General features: G+C 44.9%; 1 protein-coding gene across 1 annotated transcript in view; it reads right to left on the bottom strand.

Annotated features, from left to right (window-relative positions):
* The window catches only part of LOC126184034 (nose resistant to fluoxetine protein 6-like), a 397,821-nt gene that overhangs the window by 48,307 nt on the left and 332,290 nt on the right, over nt 1-17,224 (bottom strand). Inside the window, exons 6-7 of the mRNA XM_049926391.1 lie at nt 8,764-8,972; nt 1,372-1,454 (exon numbers count right to left, since the gene is read on the bottom strand). Of these exons, the coding sequence (XP_049782348.1) occupies nt 1,372-1,454; nt 8,764-8,972 (292 nt within the window). The remainder of the gene's footprint in view (nt 1-1,371; nt 1,455-8,763; nt 8,973-17,224) is intronic.

Below are 17,224 nucleotides of genomic sequence, written 5' to 3'. Positions count from 1 at the left end.
GAAGGGGTAAACTAAAGAAACTTCACTGATTCAGAGGGTGTGTGATGTTATTTCAGTGATTACAATATCAAGTCAAATTTACAAAGAACTTGGCAGTACCACCCCACTCATCACCATGATGTTGCATTCCCTCTGGCTTGGATGCATGTGCTGATTCAGTTGCAAATGGTGTCATGAAGCCATTGTATCCTCTCCTGGGGCAAGCTAGCCAATAACTTTTGTAACTGGCCCTTAATGTCCTGGATAGTGCCACTGGCACAGAGTTGACATCCAAGCTGATCCCACACATGTTCCACTGGTGACAGATCTGCGGACCTTGCTGGCCAAATGAGTACCTCAGAATAATGCAGACAGTTCACAGAGACACTTGCCATGTGTGGACAAGCACTGCCCTGATGAAAAATGACACCCACCATACTGTCACATGAGAGGTAACTCATGAGGATACAAGATGTTTGTGCCATCTGAGTACCTTCAAAAGCTACCAGCCCTGACCTGAATTCATGCCTGATGGCTCTCCACATCGTGATGCCAGTAGCAACACCACTGTGTTCCTCATTACATTGGAAGAATGGGATCTCTCCCCAGAACACCACCACACTCACTAATGGTGGTCATCTGAGATAGTGCGTAACCATGACTCATTGTTGAACACAATGTGACACCATTCACCAGCAGTCTATGCTTCCGGGTCAGGCAGCTCTCCAAATGCAGCCATTTGTGTTGTTGTGTTAACAACAGCTAATGCATGGGGTGGTAATTCCCTGGTCTGGCTACTGCTAGTCTCTGACCACTGATGTGGGAAGACACAGAATCTTGAGGGCAGCCCTTTACTTGTTGTCAGATGGCAGATGCAGATCTGGAGGGTATGCAATGGGCTTGTTGCATACTATGATGGTCCTAACTTGTGGTGGTCAGATATGGTCAACTGTAATCTTAACGACAGAAATGCCTATCCTTTACATTCCCATGCAGGCCGACATCGGGCCACTGTCACATCCAAATGCCTGACGGATCTGAATATAGCACGATTTGACCAGGCAGCCAAATGAAGTTCCGCTATGAGGCCACTTTCAAATTCTGTCAGTTGCTAATAACGCTGTCTCACATGAGTATGTGGCATCATCATGTCCTTCACAGTGATCATTCAAAATCTTACACTGCTCAAACTGCATACCAGGTGTGGTAACAACATTAAACACAGACAACACTAGTGCACTGCAGTCACCATTTTTCCTGTCACAGAGAACTGAAACCCTAACCATTTATGTTCCGGGCCAATGGTGTGTACATATATGATCTTTCATTGACATTAGACAGTGTCTTCTGGGTGCTTCACCTTTTCGCTCATACAGTGTGTCTGATACTTACTATGAAATTTATCTTCCTTCTTGTCAGTTTTATCATAGAGTGTGGCAGTTACAGCAATACCAATTATTACAACAAAAAGTGACCTGAAACAGAAAAATGGTAAAAATTATAAATGCTTATCCTCATATGTTTTCCAGAGCAATTAAGTTTAACATTTATCGTACATCTCTTCATTATATCTAAATACAGAATACGACAATACCTTCTTTAATTATCAGTTAAACTGGACAGTTGGATATCAAACTAAATAAGCATTTTTTGAAAATATATATAGTACCAGTATCAATATTCTGCAAAAGACTCATTGTACTATGTTTACATATGCCCTTCCTGATGAGCAGGTGCAGTATCCTAGTGGAATATCCCATCATCTTGTTGGAATGTAAAGAGTATGAAGAAAAGAAAATGCCCCAAAGCAGCCACCAATAGCAGCCACCTTAAACTGATGTACATACGAAGTTAAGTGATCCATTACTAGCCTGCACAGTGCCTTGTGGACAAGTATGATTCAAGACCAGATGTGATCATACCTTAATGAAACCTGATCATCAGTGTGAAATAACTCATACCAGGCATCATCACCAAGGCATACCAGGTGATCAAAAAGTCAGTGTATATTTGAAAACTTAATAAACCACGGAATAATGTAGATAGAGAGGTAAAAATTGACACACATGCTTGGAATCACACGGGGTTTTATTAGAACCAAAAAAAAAAAAAAACAAAGTTCACAAAATGTCCGAAAGATGGCGCTGGACAGCAAAACGTCAGTAACTGCTACCGTGACGGGTGAGAGGTACGTCGATATGTTACAGAATCACATCATCCCCAGCCTGGCTGATAAACACCTGCTGGAACGTACGATGTTTATTCAGGATGGCTCTCCACCCCATATTGCTAGACGCATGAAAGATCTCTTGCGCGTGTCGTTTGGTGCTGATCGTGTGCTCAGCCGCCACTTTCGTCATGCTTGGCCTCCCAGGTCCCCAGACCTCAATCCGTGCAATTATTGGCTTTGGGGTTACCTGAAGTCGCAAGTGTGTCGTGATCGACTGACACCTCTAGGGATGCTGAAAGACAGCATCCGACGCCAATGCCTCACCATAATTCCGGACATGCTTTACAGTGCTGTTCACAACATTATTCCTCGACTACGGCTATTGTTGAGGAATGATGGTGGACGTATTGAGCATTTCCTGTAAAGAACATCATCTTTGCTTTGTCTTACTTTGTTATGTTAATTATTGCTCTTCTGATCAGATGAAGCGCCATCTGTCGGACATTTTTGAACTTTTGTATTTTTTTGGTTCTAATAAAACCCCATGTCATTCCAAGCATGTGTGTCAATCTGTACCTCTCTATCTACATTATTCCGTGATTTATTCAGTTTTCAAATTTATACTGACTTTTTGACCACCCTGTATATTATCATTTCTGACATACAGCTGTCAGCTTTCTTTGTTTTATTGTTGGCAGATGTGTCAATTGTTTTATTCAAGTTTAATTGATGAGCTCAAATTGATTCTTTATGAAGTAGGCTTACTCCTACAATCTGATAATCTATTTTGTTTCTTTGAAAAAATGTTGCTCAGTTTTTCCTTGTGAATTGTACCTAAGTCAAGGAAAATGTTATCTATCTGGGAGCCAGTATCTAATATTTTCTGGGTCTCGTGAACAAATAAAGCGAGTTGGGTCTCATACGATCGCTGTTTCTGGAATCCATGTTGATTCCTACAGAGTAGATTCTGGGTTTCCAGAAATGACATGATACGCGAGCAGAAAACATGTTCTAAAATTCTACAACAGATCGATGTCAGAGATATAGGCCTATAGTCTTGCGCATCTGCTCGACGACCCTTCTTGAAAACTGCGACTACCTGTGCTGTTTTCCAATCATTTGGAACCTTCCGTTCCTCTAGAGACTTGCGGCACACGGCTGTTAGAAGGGGGCGGGCAAGTTCATTTGTGTAATCTGTGTAGAATCGAATTAGTATCCTGTCAGGTCCAGTGGCCTTTCCTCTGCTGTGTGATTTCAGTTGCTTTTCTATTCCTTGGACACTTATTTCGATGTCAGCCATATTTTCGTTCGTGTGGTGATTTGGAGAAGGAACTGCGGTGCGGTCTTCCTCTGTGAAACAGCTTTGGAAAAAGGTGCTTAGTATTTCAGTTTTACGCGAGTCAACCTCTGTTTCAATGCCATCATCATCCCAGAGTGTCTGGATATGCTGTTTCGAGCCACTTACTGATTTAACGTAAGACCAGAAATTCCTAGGATTTTCTGTCAAGTCGGTGCATAGAATTTTACTTTCGAATTCACTGAACGCTTCACGCATAGCCCTCCATACGCTAACTTGACATCGTTTAGCTTTTGTTTGTCTGAGAGGTTTTGGCTGCGTTTAAACTTGCAGTGAAGCTCTCTTTGCTTTCGCAGTAGTTTCCTAACTTTGTGGTTGAACCACGGTGGGTTTTTCCCGTCCCTCACAGTTTTACTCGGCACGTACCTGTCTAAAACGCATTTTACGATTGGCTTGAACTTTTTCCATAAACACTCAACATTGTCAGTGTCGGAACAGAAATTTTCGTTTTGATGGCTTTATGCAGCGCAATGTAACTACTCGTAGTTAGAAAAGGAGGCATAATAGCCAGTGCCTCCTTTTCTGAAAACGAGTAGTTACATTGCGCTGCATAAAGACACTTTGAAGTGTAAGCCATGGGCTGCTTAGTGCTATCCAGGTTCTGATGTGACAGAACTGTAACAATGCCGTACTGGAGTGCATCGGTGGCCAGGGATAATGGTTTACCCAATGTGAAGGAAGTCAAACAGGGAGCAAAGCACAAACACTCCTTGACGGACTGCAAAGCCTGTAAACAGTCTACAGACCACAAAAATTTGATGCATTTTTCGTGAAGTCAGTACAGAGGAGGGCAGATGTGCGGGCCTGGGGCATGAACCTAGCGTAGTAAGAAAGTTTGTCCATAAACGACTGGAGCTCCTTCAGGTTTTTGGGGGCCGACTTGTGGACGATGGCTCTGATGCACTCATTTGTAGGAGCAAGACCACCTTTGCTTAGCACATGTCCCAAGAAATGCATCTTTGACGAAAAAACTGTTTTCCAGTTTGAGGATTTCGTAAATGATCCTCTCGCATGGAGCCCACGACCAAGGTGTCATCGAAGTTGTTTCTGCAACAGAGAATGTGCTGAATCAACTGCTCGAGATATCGTTGACAAATTCCTGACAAAGACGCAATTCCAAAGGGCAAGTGATTATTCGAAGGTAGTGGTGAAATTTCAACCCAGTCGTAAAATAATTGCAGGTGGCTGAAAATTTGTTTTATAATTTTTCGTGGCATTCTGAATTCAGTGGATAAATCTAATTAGAGAAAAAGTTTCATACTTTTGAATTTTTGGGTTAAAAAACATGTGGAGTTGTTGGTTATCACGGAATTTATATATTCACAAAAAAAATTAGCCAAAAATGTTTAAAATTGGCGCAGTTCTGGCGGTTACGGGTAAATACAAACCTACACTCATGAAATTTAGTCTCACTACAAGAATAATACATCAGGATCGCTGCAGAAGACACAGTGACCATGAGTAGTGCTTGAGACAAGAAAGTTTCTCGCGTGAAAGTGCCTTAAGAAAATTGTCAGTATCGACATCACAAGGTTATATTCCATGCAGCATCATTTGTGAAGGAACGGTGTTGCAGACCACTGGTATGAGTGAAAAACAATAACTATGAAGAACTACATTGCAACTTTTGATGCGAAAGCAAACGAGCCACAACAGGAGCTAAAAAGTAAACACTTTTGGCCTTGCTGGTTGAAGGATTATGATCGGTGGGTGCAGTGTCGAAATTAGCAAGTGTTCTCTACCTCCAATAACATTGGTACCTTGCCTTCGTCAACGTCATAATCGCAGGTATAGCTGCTGAATGCAAGTGACTGATGATCATAGAGTAGGGATGTTAGAGAACATCGGTATTTACAAAATATCAGTGTTGGGAGTTTAAACATCGATGTTTCAGTGCCAATATTGAAGTCTTGGAAACATTTTAACACCGATGTTAAAGACAAAATATCGACGTTCGATGTTAGTAAAAAATCAGGCTACTTGCTAACTACCGTCGATAGTTCTTTCGTCATTTAAATGAATATATTTATATACAGGAAAGTACTTTGCAAGCAGTTAGGGATTCCCAATAACTAGTATGTTGACTATCAAAATATCTGGCATGCAACCAATACCGACAATTGGAGAGAATGGTATCTATCTGGCATATTCCGAGCACCACACACTGTGAGTCCACTGAGGCGGTGACGAAGGCTCCTGATAGCCTAAGTAGGACACTTCTCTCCCCTCGTTTTACTGATGCATTGTTAGTGACCAGGTTCAGTTCGTGTGCCAACGTGCTAGCTGCGAAGCTGAGTGCTGATTCAAAGAGCGCACAGTGGTCGTCCGCATGACGGTTAGAGGTAGTATGTACTGTTTTGAATTTAGCCTCGTCAGTTTATGTAGTATTTTTCTGCTTTGTCTGTCGTTAGCGTTATGGCTTCGTGAAAATTCAATTTTACATCTTTATATACACCAAGATAGCATGTAAAATGTGCTCGTTTGATGTTTGTGTCCCCTGTTTTAACCGAAGGCTTCCTTTGGAGTGATAGTTTCAATATTGTGTTATGTTTCTTTGTTTTCGGCTAGTCGGCCGTTGTGGCCTAGCGGTTCTAGGCGCTTCAGTCCGGAACCGCGCTGCTGCTACGGTCGCAGGTTCGAATCCTGCCTCGGGCATGGATGTGTTTGATGTCCTTAGGTTAGTTAGGTTTAAGTAGTTCTAAATTCTAGGGGGCTGATGACTTCAGATGTTAAGTCCCATAGTGCTCAAAGCCATTTGAACCATTTTTCGGCTATCTTGAGTTTGTTGTTGTGATACCACTGCGTAATTGTTTGTAGTACTGCACTGGCTTTCTCTTGTAGCAGGGCTCTGTTGTTTGCAGTGACTATAACTAATAGGTCGTCTGCGTAGGCGACAATTCCGCCTGAGCTGTCATCCCCATCTAGAAGTTTAGGATGGGCTCGATTGTTGTCCCAGAAGATGGCCGCAGATCGATACTCGAGGACAACTTTTGGTAATTCTTTCAATTACTTTCCGGCTGACCGTCTGCCACTAGACTACGCGGTCATTACAGTAGCCTAGGAAACTGTTGGGCACCGATGACCTCAGCAGTTTGGTCCCTTAGGAATTCACACACATTTGAACAGTTAGGAAACTGTTGTTCTATAGTGACTGCGGTACGTAGAGGTGCCTTAACCAGTGCACAGGTTACAAAACGTAGTCGCTACTTTTACAGTTGTACCGGGTGATCAAAATGTCAGTATAAATTTGAGCCGGCCGGGGTAGCGGAGCGGTTCTAGGCGCTACAGTCTGGAACCGCGCGACCGCTCCGGCCGCAGGTTCGAATCCTGCCTCGGGCATGGATGCGTGTGATGTCCTTAGGCTAGTTAGGTTTAAGTAGTTCTAAGTTCTAGGGGATTGATGACCCCAGAAGTTCAGTCCCATAGTGCTCAGAGCCATATAAATCTGAAAACTTAATAAACCAGGGAATAATGTAGATAGAGAGGTAAAAATTGACACACATGCTTGGAATGACATGGGAAATGACATGGGGTTTTATTAGAACCAAAACAAAAAACAAAGTTCACAAAATGTCCGACAGATGGCGTTGGACAGTGAAACGTCAGTGACTGCGCATGACAATCGTGTTTAAAGGGAGCTGTAATGAGAGAGAGAATCAGATGCGCCAGCAGTCGCAGCATGTTGACGTTACCTGAAAAGGCGCTTTTAGTGAAGCTGAATTATCAGAATGGGGAATGTGCTAGTTCAGCGTTACGATCCTATCGCTATAGGACGGGGATTCGAACGGGTTAAGGTCCGTTGACAAATGCTGCTGTGGCGAGAATGATTTCGAAGTTCGAAGTCACGGGTTGTTTAGACGATAGACCCCGTAGTGGCCGACCGAGCACAAGGCGTAATGCTGCTGAGACAGTTCAGGAAGAAATGGAGACTGTAGCGGGTTCGTCCATGCACGGGGAAGTCAAAAAATGGTTCAAATGGCTCTGAGCACTATGGGACTTAACTGCTGTGGTCATCAGTCCCCTAGAACTTAGAACTACTTAAACCTAACTAACCTAAGGACATCACACACATCCATGCCCGAGGCAGGATGCGAACCTGCGACCGTAGCAGTCGCGCGGTTCCGGACTGCGCGCCTAGAACCGCGAGACCACCGCGGCCGGCCGGGGAAGTCAGCGCTCGAGCAGTCGCACGTCGTACCGGCATACCATACACTACTGTTTGGTTGGCACTGAGGCGTACCCTCCGATGCTATCAGTACAAAATCCATCGGCATCGTGAACTGTTGCCTGGCGATTTAGTGACGCGGAGGGCATTTGCGGTGTGGGCGTTTCAAAAGATGGCGGAAGATGACGACTGGTTGAGTAACGTGTTGTGGACCGACGAAGCTCCTTTCACGCTCCAAGGGTCTGTCAACGCCCACAACTGCAGAATTTGGGCTACCGAAAATCATAGAACTGTCGTGGGAACTCCATTGCACGAAGAGAAACTCAAGGTATGGGTTGGATTTACCACATCTACCGTTATATGGCCTTTTTTCTTCGAGGAAATGCGTGATTCTGGTTTTGTAACTGCTACCGTGACGGGTGAGAGGTACGTCGATATGTTACATATTCGCATCATCCGCAGTCTGGCTGATAAACACCTGCTGGAACGTACGATGTATATGCAGGAAGGCGCTCCACCCCATATTGCTAGACGCGTGAAAGATCTCTTGCGCGCGTCGTTTGTTGATGACCGTGTGCTCAGCCGCCACTTTCGTCATGCTTGGCCTCCCAGGTCCCCAGACCTCAGTCCGTGTGATTATTGGCTTTGGGGTTACCTGAAGTCGCAAGTGTATCGTGATCGACCGACATCTCTAGGGATGCTGAAAGACAACATCCGACGCCAATGCCTCACCATAACTCCGGACATGCTTTACAGTGCCGTTCACAACATTATTCCTCGACTACAGCTATTGTTGAAGAATGGTGGTGGACATATTGAGCATTTCCTGCAAGAACATCATCTTTGCTTTGTCTTACTTTGTTATGCTAATTATTGCTATTCTGATCAGATGAAGCGCCATCTGTCGGACATTTTTTGAACTTCTGTATTTTTTTTTTTTTTTTGTTCTAATAAAACCCCGTGTCATTCCAAGCATGTGTGTCTATTTGTACCTCTCTATCTACATTATTCCGTGATTTATTCAGTTTTCAAATTTATACTGACTTTTTGATCACCCGGTAGTTTAGAAAGAAGAGTCTGCTGAGTACTCACCCCACGATGAGGAAGGAGGCGGGCGGGAGCCAGGACTGCTGCACGTAGCACATCTGCGGGTTGACGCGCACGCGCGTGCTGACGCCGGTGTGAGCCGTGTGCGAGTCGAGCGCGTCCTCCAGCGACAGCTGCACGTCCTCGGCGCCGCACGAGCGCGGCACGCACACGCCCCAGTTGATGCTCGAGAAGCGCGGCACACGGTGCCCCGGCTGTGGGCAAAGCGAACCGCTCAAGCCGAGCACTCTACAACTTACACACGAGGGGTATAAAAAAAACGGAATTATTTTTAGAAGCTATTCAAATTGCTTACAAAACAACCTTATCCTCTTCAAAATACTCTCTATTGAACTACGGTGAAACCTCTTTATAGCGTTCCTCCATATAATGTTTTCCTCTCTGTTACGTCCGTTTTTATCGGTCCCGACTAAAAACCCATATAAACGATGTTAAATTTTCCTCTTTACTGCGTTTCCTCTATATTACAATTTCCTCCGTGTAACGCTCATATTTTTGGGACCCTGGTCAATTATTTACCTCTTTATAACGTTTAAGTGACTGGATGTAGATGCATCGTTTTCCGTTCTGTGGATTCACAGTTTGCACCGGCTCGGAAAGCCCGCGCTCAGCGTGTTTCATATGTCAGCAGCAGAACCCGGTCACGTGACATTTAACGCACATTCTGCTTGTGGTCTTTTTGGCGCCATTTCAGTCGATGCTTCGTATTCGTAGCGTGTTGTGTGAGCTGAGCAGCAAACAGTTCGTGTGTCTAGTGATACTGTGTCTAGTGAGAGTGTCTCTTCGATATAACGTTATTTTTTTCTTTTTTTCTTTTTTTTAAGCTTTCATCAGTGGACATGAGTGAAAAGCGGAAGAACATTTTTCTAGAGGAGAAGGTTTCTGTTATTAAAAAAGTGGAGGCATCTCCTGGTGTGAGTCGCGTGGAGCTAGCGAAGCAATTTGAACTGGCCCACTCAACACTATTATGAAAAACAGATCGTCGATAATGGAAGGGTTTGAGAACTGTGGAAATTCGAAACGTATGCGTTTGAAACCATCGGCTTACGACGAAATGGGGAAACTTGGTTTCAGCAAGCACGTGCTGCAAACATTCCTATAAACGGAACTATTTTGAAGGAGAAGGCGCTTCAAATATCACCGCAGTTAGGAATGGAAGGTTTTAAGGCGTCCAGTGGATGGATTGATAAATTTCGACAGCGTCATGGTGTTGTATACAAAGCGGAATGTGGAGAAAGTAAAAGTGTGGATGAACCAACTGTAACTCAGTGGATGCAGACTCTCCCTAATCTGATACATTGCTACAAACTGCGTGACATTTATAACGCAGACGAAACCGGCATGTTTTTCAATTTAATGCCGGATAAGACATTTACTTTTCTTCCTGTGGAAGGTTTTGCAAGTGATTTGCAAGAGTTTCAGGAATTAATAGGCAGTGATTCTGTCACTTTTGAGGAGTTTGTGGCTGTGGATGACAGTGCGGCAACCACAGGAGCACAAAGTATTGAGGAGGTGACTGGAGAGAGAAGCTTGGAGAATAATAGTGGTAGTGAAAGTGACAGTGACAAGGAAGATGACCCAGTGCCCTCATATACTAAGGCAGCTAAAGCCTTTGAAACTTTCAGGAGATATATGATGGCCCATAGACTTGAGGACAGAACAGTAGTTCAACTTGCTCATTTGGGACAAGAAATGATTGCCATAGAGTCTAGGAGAAATAGAAAACAAACATGCTTGCTTGAATATTTAAAAAAAAATCATAGGTATGTGATTTTCAGATTGCATAGGTTCCTAGAGTTTTGTGAAAATTTAAGTTCCATTTCATAATTTAATTATTAAAGTAATTTTTTTGTAACTAACTCTTTTTTTAATCTGTTCAGTATATATAATATGTTCAGTATATCATAAACAAAATTTGGCTCATATTCTATAATTGGGTCAATTGAAGAATGGGATACCACCTTTCAGCTTTGGACAATGATGGCATATCTTAAGAATCTGTTATAGCTTTTTACAGTACAAACTGATGCATTTACTTCCACCCATCCACCTAGCAGGCCCCATGTTTTAATTACAAAAAACTAATCATCTGATACATTGATCATTTGCAGTGAATATCATACTACAGTGTTGTGAAAATTTAAAATGTCATCATGGCACCATTTTTCAAAGCTGATTAGTTGTGCTCTTGATAAGGAACTTCCCCCATAGGCCTGTTTCAACTTTTCAAACGTCGCACTCTGAGATCCCCCAAGTTTATCACAAAACTCGATGGCATGACGTTGCTCTAAAATTTGCTGCTCCATTTCCGTAACACACAACAAAATTACGACTTCACTGATGGCGCTCTTAAAAATCACCTGACGGCTGTACGGAGCTGAAACTCGGACTGAGCATCTGGAAGGGATGAACACACCTGTCTACAGAAGTATGACAAAACAGCGTTGCCAGATAGCTCGCAGTGTTGTCAGTCCCACAACTTTTCTGACAGATGTCGCATTACATGCATGCGGATGTCATGTGAGGGAGACTCAATGGTATCAAAGGAGGCGGGGAATATTGTGTTGTCAGCAGAGAAGCAAGAAGATCTGAATGGGTCGGACATGAGAGCTCAGTTCCTCCAGAGGCATTGAGATACCTGACTGAAAGGGTTCCCAGCTGAGTTCAAGCCACCACGAAGGGAAAAGCCGCGCGTGGTAGTCGCGCGGTCCGAGGCGTCTTGTCACCGTTCGCGCGGCTCCCCCCGTCGGAGGTTCGAGTCCTCCCTCGGGCATGGGTGTGTGTGTTGTCCTTAGCGTAAGTTAGTTTAAGTTAGAATAAGTAGTGCGTAAGCTTAGGGACCGATGATCTCAGCAATTTGGTCCCATAAGACGATACCACAAAAACGAAGGCGAATGGTGGACACACCCCATATTAATGTCCAGTAATAGGTCTCCACATACTTTTAATCAGATAGTGTAATTAGATTTAACGAATGCTGCTCTAATTTAATAATTATAATAATTTAATAATTAATAAATTATCAGTGTCTCCATCAATCAATGTGGATTCGTGAAGGGCTGTGGGACGACAGATGCTATCCATGCAGCTCGCCTGCTTATCGGAAAGCACCGTGAGAAGTCAAAACATCTAAACTTTGCCTTTCTCAACCTCGAAAACGCCTTTGACCGAGTGCAACACGAGTTAATTTGGCTTGCCCTGCGAGAGCATGGAGTACCTGAAGAGCTCGTTAGGTGGGTCGGTCTGCTCTACCAGAACCCGAAGCTGTCAGCTGCCGGACTATCTCACGACTTCCCTATTTCTGTGGGAGTTCATCAGGCTCTGCTCTCTCACCACTCCTATTTATCACTGTCATGGATACCGTCACAAGAAACCCGCAGAAAACCTCACCCTGGACGTTACTGTATGCTTTTATTCTCCAATCAGAAACATACAAATTTACAGTAGCCATACACATCAATAAATATGTACATATGTATACACAAATTGTATTTACATTACATGTGCCCAGTAGTTTGGAACCTCCAAGGCGCTTGGAGTGGCTTGCAGGAGATCAATCTTCATGCATCCATTACGACGGAACGCCAAGAATGTAAGCGCAGAAGCATACGAGTTCTTCTGGCCTTGCGACAGTCATTTTACCTGCCTTAGGAAACAGGGATGTACCGACAATTCCAGCACCCCACGGGCACAGAGGAGCGTGCAAAAAGCGCGGGAACTCGGCGCAGGGAGGCGTGTGAAAGAAGCCAGCGTTCTTAAGACGATGTTTTCCTCGACAGTGAGGACATTCCTAATAAATGACGGACGCCGGCAGATTTTGAGATGGAACCCAAACATGAGTCTGTCCAGGGCTCACGCAGAGATAGCAATTATAAAGAAGTGTTGTGAAGTTGCTCCACCAAGAGCCTCGGAATGCTGGAAAACATCTTAAGAATTCCAAATCGTGAGAAAGGTGCCAATTTACGAGGCACACGCCAGCCCACGCCAGATAGGAAATTTCCACCCCGCAAGGAGAGACGTGGCGATGAAACGGCGATCTGTTATTGGGCTGCATTGAAAATTTCATCCTCCAATGATAACGCCGAAAGGAGGAACATTTCGAAGAGGAGTTGAGCTGAGATGGAAGAGAAGCGAGAGGGGAGTCGTGGAGGTATCGTGGAAGCTCCGCCACCCATCGCCAACATCCGCCTTCCGACGCCGTGAGAGCAGAACTTCGGCCACGCAGCCGACAACGGGCAGACAACGCGGAGATTGTACCTGGGCCCCGCCGCAAAGGCGCGATTGCTGATGGGGGCAGCCAATCCGCGCAGCACTGCTCCGACGCGACGCGCCGCACCGACGCAGCGCCTGCCGCCGACAGCAGTATACGAGGAACGATAAAGAATAATGGTGATACGATTCGTCCCCTCCTCCTTCCCCTTAATAACTGAGTCGTGTCTACGCCCAGTCAAATCGGCCCTGAGATTTGTAATTTTGTTTTGTTTTATGTAAACAGCACGAAAATACTTTTCTTTTATGGTTTGATCATATAAGCACTCTTTCACATTCATACATGAACCCCTTAATTTTTTACCCTTTGTGTTTGATTTCATTTAATTATTGATATCAATTAATTGTTGCGTGGGGCAATCTTATTAGTCATCTGCTCGACATTTCATGTTCGACAGCAGAGAGAGAGTAATTTTTCCAGTTTACTACATTTTTGGCGCCCAACTTGGGGCGATCTGATTGCTAATTTTCATGGTATTTGATGTCACAAAATAATTTCTAGAGTTCACTACAATTTTGGCGCCCAACGTGGGGCTTCGGTTTGACTTCATTCTCACGTTGTTGTTGTTGTGTTGGCAGAAGAGCCAACACCGTGTTACTAGAGGAGGCCGAAATGCACGCGTTTTAGCTCACGCAGGCTGGCGTGAGGAGGGAAGAACTACACTGACGTGAGGTCTGGAACATGACAAGGAATTAGAATTCAGAAAGCGGACGTAATTAGTTTGATACTTAACTTTAATCCATTAATGATGAACGTCGCTCTTGACGGTACATGAATCACAATATTATCTGTTCAGAATAGTAACTGAATATGGCGCCTTGCTAGGTCGTAGCAAATGACGTAGCTGGAGGCTATGCTAAACTGTCGTCTCGGCAAATGATAGCGGATGTAGCCAGTGAACCATCGCTAGCAAAGTCGGCTGTACAACTGGGGCGAGTGCTAGGGAGTCTCTCTAGACTAGACCTGCCGTGTGGCGGCGCTCGGTCTGCAATCGCTGATTGCTGATTGTGGCGACACGCGGGTCCGACGTATACTAACGGACCGCGGCCGACTTAAAGGCTACCACCTAGGAAGTGTGGTGTCTGGCGGTGACACCACAGTTGCTAGTATGAGAACTTCTAAGTTTCGGGACACGACTCAGAAAGAATCCCCATTCCATTATTAGCATAAGTTAACCTCATTGTGTGAGATGTCAGGCGCGTGGATGGTGTATTTGTGTGTGCTAAGTGCGTTGCAAATGGGCATATAAAGTAGATATAGCGGTAGCTTGTGTAGTCAGTTTTGGTTCCCATAGCCTTCTCGTATTTTTTGATGTAGTTTTAGAATGTGTAGTTTGATGTTGTGAATATTCTGTTCTGCGATTTCCAATGTTCTATTCGCTGTTACCAGCGTTTTCATCAGCGTTGTACTGTCTCTGTTCGTTCTGTGGAGTGCTTTTAGTTTTTAGTTTAGTTTCTCTATGCAACTGAGGTCTGGGAGACTGATAAATATGGAAACAGTCAAGCCAGTTGAGGGAAGTTCGGGGGCTTGCGAAGAAACACAAGTCACGTTTATGGAGGATACGCAAAGTCTGAGTCCACTAGATCGGATTCTCGCGATAGTAGAAAACCACACATCACAGTTAACAGCCATAAGGGGGGAGAATAAAACACGGTTCTGAAGACTGAACTGAACTAAAACTTTGCAATGAAAAGCTAGATCGGCAGATCGCTGAAGTTAGGCACGAACTGGAGACCGAAACCGAAAAGGTACGAACGGAGGTCACCAACAACCTAAATGACGTGAGAAAAGAGTGTGATACGAAAGCTGGCAGCTTAGAAACAAGGGTAAACGCGAAGATAAGAGATATATCTGTGCGCGTAGATGAGGAAAGTAAATCATACAAGGGAACACAAATATGAGTGTCATTCCTCGAGCAAGAAGTGTCTGCAATGCCACAAGGTAGTGGCCTTGTACCTCAGGTCACGCCAACGAATTTGCAAGCCGCTCTACCGATGCATGCCAAGTTCGGCCGAACACGCAGCACCCACCCGAAGGCATACCTAAAGAATTTAGACGAGTATCTGCGTGCTAGAGGAGTGGCGGAAAGTAACACTTTACTCGTTGCACGGCAGACGCTCAATCGGGAGAAGGTTGCCTGGCTTGAGGTTACAATTTGCGAGAACAGTAGTTGCAAGGATTTATGTACTAAGTTTCTGACAACGTACTGGAAACTGACCACACAGGCGAGTGCAAAGATGGGTATATATCGGGGACAGTATGCGCCACAGTCACGCCAATCCACGGCAACCGACGCTGCTCACTTTGTCGTTCTTGCGAGATACTTGGATGACAAAATGCCAGATGAGGAATGTTGCAGCGCGATGCGCTCATATTTTCCTTCTCATGTACAACGTACACTCCTCGGGGCACGGTCGAGAGAACAGTTCCTCGATATTTTAAGGTCCTGCCGCAAGGGTTTGTGCACCGCAATGACAGACAGAAGTGGCGCAATTACGAGCTAACGAGAGAAGAGAGGAATAGGCGATAGCGAGATAGACGTCATAGTCCGCACCATGGAGAACAAGGCAGGAACGAGGTGCCAAACTAAAGACGCCACGTGAACTGCGTGCAAGCGTGGCATTATGGGAGAGACCGTAAGAATAATGCAGGGTCACCAGCTCTGACCCCACCTCAGGCAGAGGAGCGTCAGGTCACGAAAATGAAAGATCAGAGGAAATGGGATATTGCAGGGGACGCCACGGTAGAAAAGGGCCATCACAAACGCAATGTGCGGTACTGGCAATCACAAGCACAAGACGACATTGACCAGTACTGTGATGAAACAGAGTTGCCGGAAAAAGCGGACAGTCGGTGTCCCCTCATTGGAATAACTGTAGATGGAATGAAGACGAGAGCATGTCTGGTTCTGGGTCGGAAGTGACAGCACTTTCAACATCTTTTTACTCAAAGCTGGCAGAAAGTGGTAGTAAATTAGCTGAGATACCCGTAAAAGGAATTCCCGCTTTTGGGCGAAAAGAAAGAAGGTAGAGAAACATGTCTTGGTGTCGTTAAGTGACGGTAGAAATGCCTTCCAGGTGAATGCAGTTGTCATCTCTGGGTTATCGATCGATTTTATAATCGGGAATAACATACTCTCGAGCGGAGCGGTGGTCATGGATTGGACCAGTAAATCCGTAGTCAGTTTGTTCAAAGATCCGATCGCATGGGGTGCAGAGGGCACAAAGGGCACAGTTAATTTGGTAAAATGTAGAGAGAACGAGGAAAATTTTCATAGATGGGCCACGGGAGCTAGAAGTTGACTTATTAGAGGGAACAGGGGTTCCAGATGAAGTCAGTTTGCCGTCCGCAAGTCGTGATGAGAATTCCACGAACATAGCTGACAAAAGTGAACCTGACGCACATAATGCGATTGATCGTGGGTTAAAGGCCCTCGCACATGTGCTATTAGGATTTAGAGGGCCAGAGGCCGTTAATGAGTACGCTCTCGTGACACCCCAAGCCGCTCATGCGAATAAAGATGACACGCCCAAAACAGAACATAATGATATACAGAGAGAGACCACGGTCAAATGCCATGTCGACAAGAGCGCCGAGACAATAAAAAAGGTTGAAAGTGAAGCCCCCACAGCCACAGAGAACCTCATGTGGAGTGTAAAATGCGAAAGCGATTGCAGAGTGGCAGAGAAGGACTATGAAGTGCACCACAGAAGTACTGATGCCCACTCGCTAGCAGTAGAAGACGATGTTGCTCGCTCCACGGTCACAAAATTTGCAAAAGTAACACGGTTTTCGGAGGATTGCAGGTGTTTTCATGCTTCTAAGCGGCGAGATAAATTTATCGCGTCTCACTCAGAAACAAGGCAGTCAGTAGATGGCGTCATGTGTACAGACGATCAGCCGGAAGTGTGCGTGGATAACGCAGAGGTTGATCCGGCGGGAATACTTAGAAAGAGTATTGAAGGTAACCCATGGTTGAAGCTGCAGCAGAGACAAGAGGGGGAGAAAACAATCGTGGGATATAGGGATACATTCTCGTTCCTACCGGGAAGATTTGGGGAGCGGTCCATAAGTTTAGAGTAACGTGTGACCTCCGCCAACGGGGAAAACGTACCCAGTGACCTGGAAGCACCCGAAAAGCTACTAGGGAAGCGATACAGGCGATGGAGGCAGCCA

Source organism: Schistocerca cancellata, chromosome 4, assembly GCF_023864275.1.
Source record: "Schistocerca cancellata isolate TAMUIC-IGC-003103 chromosome 4, iqSchCanc2.1, whole genome shotgun sequence".
NCBI classification, from domain to species: domain Eukaryota; kingdom Metazoa; phylum Arthropoda; class Insecta; order Orthoptera; family Acrididae; genus Schistocerca; species Schistocerca cancellata.
This window is presented reverse-complemented; position numbering and strand designations above follow the sequence as displayed.